An 11,469-nucleotide genomic window follows, 5' to 3' on the forward strand; every position below is an offset into this window, starting at 1 on the left:
ATCCGCTAACCATGTGTATGTGACCATTACATGTTGATTTGATTTGATTTTGTAAACACAAGGTCACAGTCTTTGAACTAGTGGGTCAAAGGTCAAGGTCTTTGAATCTGTAGTTACTACATGACATTTTGAGCCCATATAGAAAAAAATTTGAAACATCCCATGAGCCAACATGTTTAATCATATAACGTATAGTCAGTTCTATAGACTATTAAATTCCTTATCGATTGACAGACACCAGTTGTACGAATTGCAAATCGTAACATATCATACATAATGGATGATGGACATCCACAAATGAATACATACCATACGAAACGTGACATACATATTAAACGGAGGGAAGACTCGTTTACGTTTACTATGTTACGTCTACCCTTGAGTCCAGGTTGCCTTAACGAGCTACTTGTCTGAGCTTACTGCCACGGTAACCCTGATTGGCTGAACCGCTGTCACCCTCGGCCAATCAGAGTTGAATGCGTTCAGTACGAGTAAAATAAATCGTTTGATATTCATTTACATCGCAACATGAAATACACATTTTATTTGTTGTTTTTGTGTGATTTGATGTACCGTTTTTCTATGTGGACGGTTGTTGTTTTTCTACCGGGCGCTGTCGTTCCGTGCGGGGAATGAGAAGAGTATCCTACCGATGCGGACTTTGGGGGAGAAGTATCGTTAACGGAACGGTACCGGGTGGCAATGGCGGCCAGTCTGCCGGAGAGAGAGAGAGAGAGAGAGAGAGCGATGATGGAGACTTCTACCGGAGAGCAGCTGATCGGTTCTAGATGCTCTACCAACCTGAGTGGTGCCGTGGCCTTGTGCCTCGCAGTTAGACAATGAACCGGTGGGAGAATCGTTCAAAAGTACATTTTATAACCTTGGTTGGTTGGTGTTATATAAAATGTTGAATCTCTGGTTTGCAGGACTAGTCGGCTGGATATACCTCTAGCTATGTGAATGAGCTTTACGGTATAGGCGCCATACTACAGCGGACTTTAGGCTGAAACCTTATGGTACCTAAATGCTTCTGTTTGTCTATGAGCTTATAATTATGGACACTATATGAGATGGTTGTTTCCTATTTCTGCATGAACAAATCTCTTGCTCTCTCTCGCTCTATCTCTCTCTCTGTTTGTGTGTGTGTGTGTGTGCAGCCAGCCAGTATAGTGTGAAATTGTGGCAATGCAGCAAATATGATTGGATCTTTATCTCTCCAACTATTCCATGGTGTTTTTTATACTGTATATACAAGGAGCACATCCCATTACTGTGGATGTGGAGGCGTGTTTTGTGTGTGTGTGGAGGCTTGTTTTGTGTGTGTGTGGAGGCTTGTTTTGTGTGTGTGTGGAGGCTTGTTTTGTGTGTGTGTGGAGGCTTGTTTTGTTTTGTGTGTGGAGGCTTGTTTTGTGTGTGTGTGGATGCGTGTTTTGTGTGTGTGTTGATGCGTGTTTTGTGTGTGTGTTGATGCGTGTTTTGTGGATGCGTGTTTTGTGGGTGTGTGGATGCGTGTTTGTGTGTGTGTGTGGATGCGTGTTTTGTGTGTGTGTGTGGATGCGTGTTTTGTGTGTTTGTTGATGCGTGTTTTGTGTGTGTGTGGATGCGTGTTTTGTGTGTTTGTTGATGCGTGTTTTGTGTGTGTGTTGATGCGTGTTTTGTGTGTTTGTTGATGCGTGTTTTGTGTGTTTGTTGATGCGTGTTTTGTGTGTGTGTTGATGCGTGTTTTGTGTGTGTGTTGATGCGTGTTTTGTGTGTTTGTTGATGCGTGTTTTGTGTGTTTGTTGATGCGTGTTTTGTGTGTTTGTTGATGCGTGTTTTGTGTGTTTGTTGATGCGTGTTTTGTGTGTTTGTTGATGCGTGTTTTGTGTGTGTGTTGATGCGTGTTTTGTGTGTTTGTTGATGCGTGTTTTGTGTGTGTGTGTGGATGCGTGTTTTGTGTGTTTGTTGATGCGTGTTTTGTGTGTGTGTTGATGCGTGTTTTGTGTGTTTGTTGATGCGTGTTTTGTGTGTGTGTTGATGCGTGTTTTGTGTGTTTGTTGATGCGTGTTTTGTGTGTGTGTGGATGCGTGTTTTGTGTGTGTGCTGATGCGTGTTTTGTGTGTGTGTTGATGCGTGTTTTGTGTGTGTGTGGATGCGTGTTTTGTGTGTTTGTTGATGCGTGTTTTGTGTGTGTGGATGCGTGTTTTGTGTGTTTGTTGATGCGTGTTTTGTGTGTTTGTTGATGCGTGTTTTGTGTGTGTGCTGATGCGTGTTTTGTGTGTGTGCTGATGCGTGTTTTGTGTGTGTGTTGATGCGTGTTTTGTGTGTGTGTTGATGCGTGTTTTGTGTGTGTGTTGATGCGTGTTTTGTGTGTGTGTTGATGCGTGTTTTGTGTGTGTGTGGATGCGTGTTTTGTGTGTGTGCTGATGCGTGTTTTGTGTGTGTGTTAATGCGTGTTTTGGGTCTTTAGAAGTTGTAGTAGGCTAAAGGAAACAGTGAAACCCTCCCAGATGGCACCGTGTGTGTGTGTGTGTGTCAAGTAGAAGCATTGTGTGATAGTGTCAGCCAGTGAGTGATGTTGGTTGGTTCCTCTATGCGTCCTAAATGGAATCCCTATTCCCTATATAGTGCACTACTTTTGACCAGAGCCTTATGGTCAGCCCTATGGGCCCTGGTCTAAAGTAGTGCACTAAATAGGGAATATGGAGACCCATAGGGCCCTAGTCTAAAGTAGTTCACTATGTAGGGAATAGGGTTCCGTTTGGGATGTATCCTCTGTCAGTAAATAAACAAAGCTCTCCTTTGACTCTGTCCCCGTCCAGATTCCCCCGATCTGCCAGATGACCGCGACCGCTCTCTCTGACACTACCAGACCGCTGCAGTCGACTGGGCCGCTGACCGTGTTGCCTGACTGGACCGCTGACCGTGTTGCCTGACCGGGGTTGTGTTGGGGTGATGGAGTACCATAGTAGTGGTAGCCTGCCCCTGCTGGGCCGACCCAGGTACTGTCCTGGGGCCAGCTCCAACGGAGGTTACCTCTGTGAGACAGGACACTGCTGTGGGGAGACAGGCTGCTGCACCTATTACTATGAACTCTGGTGTGAGTACTACTACGATACTACTACAACACTACTACAACACTACTACAACACTACTACAACACTACTACACCACTACTACAATACTACTACAATACTACTACAACACTACTACAGCACTACTGCTGTACTACCACAATACTACTACAACACTACTACAACACTACTACAACACTACTGCTGTACTACCACAACACTACTACAACACTACTACAACACTACTACAACACTACTACTGTACTACCACAATACTACTACAACACTACTACAACACTACTACAACTACTGCTGTACTACCACAATACTACTACAACACTACTACACCACTACCACAACACTACTACACCACTACTACACCACTACTACAACACTACTACAACACTACTACAATACTACTACACCACTACTACAACACTACTACAATACTACTACAATACTACTACAATTCTACTACAACACTACTACAACACTACCACACCACTACCACACCACTACTACAACACTACTACTACACTACTACATAACTACCACAACACTACTACAATACTACTACAATACTACTACACCACTACTGCTGTACTACCACAACACTACTACAACACTACTACAATACTACTACGACACTACTACAACACTACTACAACACTACTACAACACCACTACAACACCACTACAACACTACTACGATACTACTACAATACTACTACAACACTACTACAGCACTACTACAACACTACTGCTGTACTACCACAATACTACTACAACACTACTACAACACTACTACAACACTACCACAACACTACTACAACACTACTACAACACTATTGCTGTACTACCACAATGCTACTACAACACTACTACAATACTACTACAACACTACTACAATACTACTACACCACTACTGCTGTACTACCACAATACTACTACACTACTACTACAACACTACTACAAAACTACTACACCACTACCACACCACTACTACACCACTACTACAATACTACTGCAATACTACTACAATACTACTACAATACTACTACAATACTACTACAACACCACTACAATACTACTACAATACAACTACAATACTACTACAACGCTACTACAATGCTGCTACATCACTACTACTGTATACCACAATACTACTGCAATACTACTACAACACTACTACAACATTACTACAATACTACTACTGTGCTACCGAAATACTACTACTACACTACTACTACAACACTACTACAATACTACTACAATACTACTACAACACCACTACAACACTACTACAACACCACTACAACACTAGTACAATACTACTACTACAGTACTACTACACCACTACTACAATAGTACTACAATACTGCTAGAATACTACTCGAATACTACTCTGTACTGCTACAATGCTACTACAATACTACTACAATACTACTACTCTGATGCTACAATACTACTACTGTACTACTACAGTACTACTACAATACTACCACAACACTACTATACCACTACTACTGTACTACTACAACACTACTATAACACTACTACAACACTACTACTGTACTGCTACTGTGCTAATACAATAATTCTACAGTACTACAGTTCTACAGTATATGTGATGATTGATGCATTAGGATGATCTGTTTCATTTAGCCTACTGAAGGCCTACAATACTACACTCCACTACTACAATACTACTACTGCACTACTACAATACTACAACTGTACTAGTAACATACTACGACACTACTATAAACTCTGGTGTGAGAACTACTTCTTCTGCCACATTACAATACTACTGTTACTACTACTGTACTACTACAGTACTACTACAAAACTACCACAATACTACTACAGTACTACTACAGTACAACTACTGTACTACTACAGTATATGTGATGATTGATGCATTAGGATGATCTGTTTCATTTAGCCTACTGAAGGCCTACAATACTGCACTACTACAATACTACTACTGTACTACTACAATACTACTACTGTACTGGTAACATACTACGACACTACTATACACTCTGGTGTGAGAACTACATCTTCTGCTACATTACAATACTACTGTTACTGATACTGTACTGCTAATTTACTACTTACTACTACACTAGGGTTCTGTGTGATGTTCTAACAGGTTTTCTGTATTCTTCAGGGTTCTGTATGTTCTAACAGGTTCTCTCTGTATTCTTTACGGTTCTGTATGTTCTAACAGGTTCTCTCTGTATTCTTTACGGTTCTGTATGTTCTAACAGGTCCTCTGTATTCTTCATGGTTCTTTCTGTATGATGTTCTAACAGGTTCTCTCTGTATTCTTCAGGGTTCTGTATGTTCTAACAGGTTCTCTCTGTATTCTTCAGGGTTCTGTGTGATGTTCTAATGGGTTCCTTCTGTATTCTTCAGGGTTCTGTGTGATGTTCTAAAAGGTTCTCTCTGTATTCTTCAGGGTTCTGTATGTTCTAACATGTTCTCTCTGTATTATTCAAGGTTCTGTATGTTCAAACAGGTTCTCTCTGTATTCTTCAGGGTTCTGTATGTTCTAACAGGTTCTCTCTGTATTCTTCAGGGTTCTGTATGTTCTAACAGGTTCTCTCTGTATTCTTCAGGGTTTTGTATGTTCTAACAGGTTCTCTCTGTATTCTTCAGGATTCTGTATGATGCTCTAACAGGTTCTCTCTGTATTATTCAGGGTTCTGTGTGATGTTCTAACAGGTTCTCTGTGTTCTTCAAGGTTCTGTGTGATGTTCTAACAGGTTATCTGTATTCTTCAGGGTTCTGTATGTTCTAACAGGTTATCTGTATTCTTCAGGGTTCTGTATGTTCTAACAGGTTCTCTCTGTATTCTTCAGTCTTCTGTATGTTCTAACAGGTTCTCTCTGTATTATTCAGGATTCTGTATGATGTTCTAACAGTTTCTCTCTGTATTCCTCAGGATTCTGTATGATGTTCTGACAGGTTATCTCTGTATTATTCAGGGTTCTGTGTGATGTTCTAACAGGTTCTCTCTGTATTCTTCAGGGTTCTGTATGTTCTAACAGGTTATCTGTATTCTTCAGGGTTCTGTATGTTCTAACAGGTTCTCTCTGTATTCTTCAGTCTTCTGTATGTTCTAACATGTTCTCTCTGTATTGTTCAGTCTTCTGTATGTTCTAACAGTTTCTCTCTGTATTCCTCAGGATTCTGTATGATGTTCTGACAGGTTATCTCTGTATTATTCAGGGTTCTGGCTGCTGTGGACCGTTCTGATCCTGTTCAGTTGTTGCTGTGCTTACCGACACCGCCGGGCTAAACTCAGAGTCCAACAGCAGCAGAGACAGAGAGAGATCAACCTACTAGCCTACCATGGAGCTACATCCTACCCCTCCTCCATGTTAGACCTCAGTGAGTAGCCTACTGGCCTAACCCTAACCTACTGGCCTATCATGGATCTATATCCTACTGGCCTAACCCCAACCCTAACCTACTGGCCTAACCCTAACCTACTGGCCTAACCCTAACCTACTGGCCTATCATGGATCTACATCCTACTGGCCTAACCCCAACCCTAACCTACTGGCCTAACCCTAACCTACTGGCCTAACCCTAACCTACTATCATGGATATCATGGATCTATATCCTACTGGCCTACCATGGAGCTACATCCTACTGGCCTAACCCTAACCTACTGGCCAATCATGGATCTACATCCTACTGGCCTACCATGGAGCTACATCCTACTGGCCTAACCCTAACCTACTGGCCTACCATGGATCTACATCCTACTGGCCGACCATAGAGCTACATCCTACCCCTCCTCCATGTTAGACCTCAGTGAGTAGCCTACTGGCCTAACCCTAACCTACTGGCCTAACCCTAACCTACTGGCCTATCATGGATCTACATCCTACTGGCCTAACCCTAACCTACTGGCCTACCATGGATCTACATCCTACTGGCCGACCATAGAGCTACATCCTACCCCTCCTCCATGTTAGACCTCAGTGAGTAGCCTACTGGCCTAACCCTAACCTACTGGCCTATCATGTATCTACATCCTACTGGCCTAACCCCAACCCTAACCTACTGGCCTAACCCTAACCTACTGGCCTAACCCTAACCTACTGGCCTAACCCTAACCTACTGGCCTATCATGGATCTACATCCTACTGGTCTACCATGGAGCTACATCCTACCCCTCCTCCATGTTAGACCTCAGTGAGTAGCCTACTGGCCTAACCCTAACCTACTGGCCTATCATGGATCTATATCCTACTGGCCTAACCCCAACCCTAACCTACTGGCCTAACCCTAACCTACTGGCCTAACCCTAACCTACTGGCCTATCATGGATCTACATCCTACTGGCCTAACCCTAACCTACTGGCCTATCATGGATCTACATCCTACTGGTCTACCATGGAGCTACATCCTACCCCTCCTCCATGTTAGACCTCAGTGAGTAGCCTACTGGCCTAACCCTAACCTACTGGCCTATCATGGATCTATATCCTACTGGCCTAACCCCAACCCTAACCTACTGGCCTAACCCTAACCTACTGGCCTAACCCTAACCTACTGGCCTAACACTAACCTACTGGCCTATCATGGATCTACATCCTACTGGCCTAACCCCAACCCTAACCTACTGGCCTAACCCTAACCTACTATCATGGATATCATGGATCTATATCCTACTGGCCTACCATGGAGCTACATCCTACTGGTCTAACCCTAACCTACTGGCCTAACCCTAACCTACTGGCCTAACCCTAACCTACCGGCCTAACCCTAATCCTACCGGCCTAACCCTAACCTACTGGCCTAACCTACTGGCCTAACCCTAACCTACCGGCCTAACCCTAATCCTACTGGCCTAACCCTAACCTACTGGCCTAACCCTAATCCTACTGGCCTATCATGGATCTATATCCTACTGGCCTACCATGGAGCTACATCCTACTGGTCTAAACCTAATCTACTGGCCTATCATGGATCTACATTCTACTGGCCTAACCCTCTTCCATGTTAGACCTCAACAAGACTCCTCTCCTAGACCTGATAAATCACCACTAATAACTCTCTCTCTCTCTCTCTCTCTCTCTCTCTCTCTCTCTCCTCTCCTCTCCTCTCCTCTCCTCTCCTCTCCTCTCCTAGACCTGATAAATCACCACTAATAACTCTCTCTCTCTCCTCTCTCTCTAGGTTTCCTGGCGTCTCTGAAGCTACCGTCCTATGAAGAGGTAGCAGCTCAGCCCTCCACTCCCCCACCTCCCTACAGCACTGTGTTCGCTGCCCAGGGGGGCGCCGCTCGCTACCCCCAGCCACCCCACCATCCCCCGGGATCACACCCCCACCCCGGCACCAGCGCCAGCGCTGCACCCTCCTCTTTCAGCTCTGACAACAGGTGGGGACACTGATTGGCTGGCTGACTGGTTGGTTGAGTGATTGGTTGTTTGGTTGAATTTATTGATATAAAACACACTTGACAATGTAAAGAAGCCACTTTGAGTTTGAGATGAGAAAGGATGGATGAAACACTTTGCTGTGGTAAGGAGTTGGGGAGAAGCTGTAATAAAGATGACACTGTGTTTCTGACCTCTGACCCTGCAGCTCCAGCTGTTCCTGTGACTCTTGCTGTCCGTCATCTCCCTGTAGCACCTACGAGACCGACACAAGCCGTGCTTCCACGCCCACAACACTGTCCCAATACGCTGCAGAGAACACTGCTGCTGTTGTCTTGGAGACAGTTGCCACGGTAACATCCTCGGAGATGATTGTCTCTGTATCTTCAGAGACAGATGCGGATGTTGCCGGAGGCAACAGGATGGGTGTTGTTGCTGATGCGTTTACTGTTGTTATAACCTCAGAGGCCGACACCAACTTAAGCGAACAATCTACAGAACCTGCACAGGTGCACTACTTTCCTGGTGCTACCATGGAAACTGTTACTATGGAGACAGATGTTTTTAATGTAGCTCGTCTCTCTTCTCGTACCTCACCCACGTCTACAGAACACCCTCTAGTTGCTACAACAACAGAACACCCTCTAGCTGGGACTGCTTGTCCTTTAACCAATCCAGGCCACGACAGACCATCCTGTCCCCACAGTCCCTCCCCCACACCCACCTCTGCTGTCCCCTCCCCTACCACACCCACCTCTGCTGTCCCCTCCCCTACCACACCCACCTCTGCTGTCCCCTCCCCTACCACACCCACCTCTGCTGTCCCCTCCCCTACCACACCCACCTCTGCTGTCCCCTCCCCTACCACCACCACCTCTTGTACCCCTACCCCCTCTGCCCTCTCCCCAGCCCAAGCGCCTACCCCCTCTGCCCTCTCCCCAGCCCAAGCGCCTACCCCCTCTGCCCTCTCCCCAGCTCCTACCCTAACCCTAGCCTCTCCAGCTCCTACCCCCTCTGCCCTCTCCCCAGCTCCTACCCTAACCCTAGCCTCTCCAGCTCCTACCTCCACTGCCCTCTCCCCAGCTCCTACCCTAACCCTAGCCTCCCCAGCCCCTACCCCAACCCTAGCCTCCCCAGCCCCTACCCCAACCCTAGCCTCCCCAGCCCCTACCCTAACCCTAGCCTCCCCAGGTCCTAACCTAACCCTAGCCTCCCCAGCTCCTACCCTAACCCTAGCCTCCCCAGCTCCTACCCCCTCTGCCCTCTCCCTAACCCTAGCCTCCCCAGCCCCTACCCTAACCCTAGCCTCCCCAGCTCCTACCCCCTCTGCCCTCTCCCCAGCCCCTACCCTAACCCTAGCCTCCCCAGCTCCTACCCCCTCTGCCCTCTCCCTAACCCTAGCCTCCCCAGCCCCTACCCTAACCCTAGCCTCCCCAGCTCCTACCCCCTCTGCCCTCTCCCTAACCCTAGCCTCCCCAGCCCCTACCCTAACCCTAGCCTCCCCAGCTCCTACCCCCTCTGCCCTCTCCCCAGCCCCTACCCTAACCCTAGCCTCCCCAGCTCCTACCCCCTCTGCCCTCTCCCTAACCCTAGCCTCCCCAGCCCCTACCCTATCCCTAGCCTCCCCAGCCCCTACCTCCTCTGTCCCAGTCTCTTCTCCTGTAGCCTCAGACCCAAAGGCTCAGGCCTTTTTTGATCCTCTTGGAGCTCTTGCAGTGGAACGGACAGAGACTGTGTCTCCCTCCTGCTCTCCTCCCCCAGTCTTCCCCTTGTCCTCTCCTCCCCCTGTCTCCCCCAGGCCCACCCAGTCTCCCCCCAAGCAGACCCTGTTCTCCCCCTGTGTGGACGTGTACCAGCTTGTCCCCCACACCTACAGGAGCGAGGGAGAGGAGGAGGAGGAAGAGCAGGAGGAAGTTGGGGCCGATGAGAGTCAGTACCGCCACCGCCGTCTGACCGGGGACTCAGGCATCGAGGTGTGTCGCTGTCAGGTTGAGGAAGACGAGGAGGAGGAGGAGGAGGAAGAGGAGGAGGGAGTGGAGGAAGCAGGGGATGAAGGAGAGGAGGGGGTGAGCGAGCTCCATGACAGCCTGGACTGTCCGGTCAGAGGTCAGGGGTCAGGGGAGGGACTAACCCTGTGTAGCCCCGCCCCAGGAGACACCCCATTGGCTGAGGAGGATTCTGTGGTGATTGTCATGGAGAGCGTGTGATGGACAGCTGAGCGGAGTCAGTGGACTAAACCGTTTTCATCCTAAACGGGGGGGGGGGATGCAAGTGAACGGAAAAAACCCCACAACAACAACTTTGCAAAACTGTTTATTAGGTCATGTTCCATAACACTGGGGATCCTGAACATAGCTCTGATGTGTGGATCAGACCCAGGAGGGCCCAACATGAAGCTCCTGTCCTGAGCTACAGGAGATACAGTCAAGATGGTTCACTGGTTCTGTGGATGGGTTTAGCACAGAGGCAGATTATTTTGTGTCTGACCCAAATGGTACTCTATCCCCTACGTAGTGCACTACTTTTGGTCAGGACCCACATAGGGAGCTGTGGAAAAGGGTTCCATTTGAGACTGTGTGTGCCTGGTCGTAGTGTTGTTAATCTAACCTGGTCGTTAATCTAACCTGGCCGTGGTGTTGTTAATCTAACCTGGCCGTGGTGTTGTTAATCTAACCTGGTCGTAGTGTTGTTAATATAACCTGGTCGTAGTGTTGTCAATCTAACCTGGCCGTGGTGTTGTTAATCTAACCTGGTCGTAGTGTTGTTAATATAACCTGGTCGTAGTGTTGTCAATCTAACCTGGCCGTGGTGTTGTTAATCTAACCTGGTCGTAGTGTTGTTAATATAACCTGGTCGTAGTGTTGTTAATCTGACCTGGTCGTAGTGTTGTTAATCTAACCTGGTCGTAGTGTTGTTAATCTAACCTGGCCGTGGTGTTGTTAATCTAACCTGGTCGTAGTGTTGTTAATCTAACCTGGTCGTAGTGTTGTTAATCTAACCTGGCCGTGGTGTTGTT

General features: G+C 47.0%; 1 protein-coding gene across 2 annotated transcripts; it reads left to right on the top strand.

Moving 5' to 3' along the window:
- Window positions 1-480: 480 nt before the first annotated feature.
- LOC118942818 (uncharacterized) lies at window positions 481-11,094 on the top strand. Of its 2 annotated transcripts, none has more exons than XM_090213352.1 (5): window positions 481-847; window positions 2,802-3,079; window positions 6,291-6,452; window positions 8,254-8,455; window positions 8,662-10,779. In XM_090213352.1, the coding sequence occupies exons 2-5, from the start codon at window positions 2,935-2,937 to the stop codon at window positions 10,658-10,660; spliced, it is 2,508 nt and encodes an 835-aa protein (XP_090069478.1). In that variant the 5' UTR covers window positions 481-847; window positions 2,802-2,934; the 3' UTR covers window positions 10,661-10,779. The 2 variants fall into 2 exon arrangements, with proteins under 2 accessions (XP_090069478.1, XP_090069479.1); XM_090213353.1 differs by lacking the exon at window positions 481-847 and adding an exon at window positions 926-1,016 and having other exon boundaries at window positions 8,662-11,094.
- The last annotated feature ends 375 nt before the right edge of the window (window positions 11,095-11,469 follow it).

Source organism: Oncorhynchus mykiss, chromosome 21 (assembly GCF_057628025.1).
Source record: "Oncorhynchus mykiss isolate SJ-2025 chromosome 21, ASM5762802v1, whole genome shotgun sequence".
Lineage (NCBI taxonomy): Eukaryota > Metazoa > Chordata > Actinopteri > Salmoniformes > Salmonidae > Oncorhynchus > Oncorhynchus mykiss.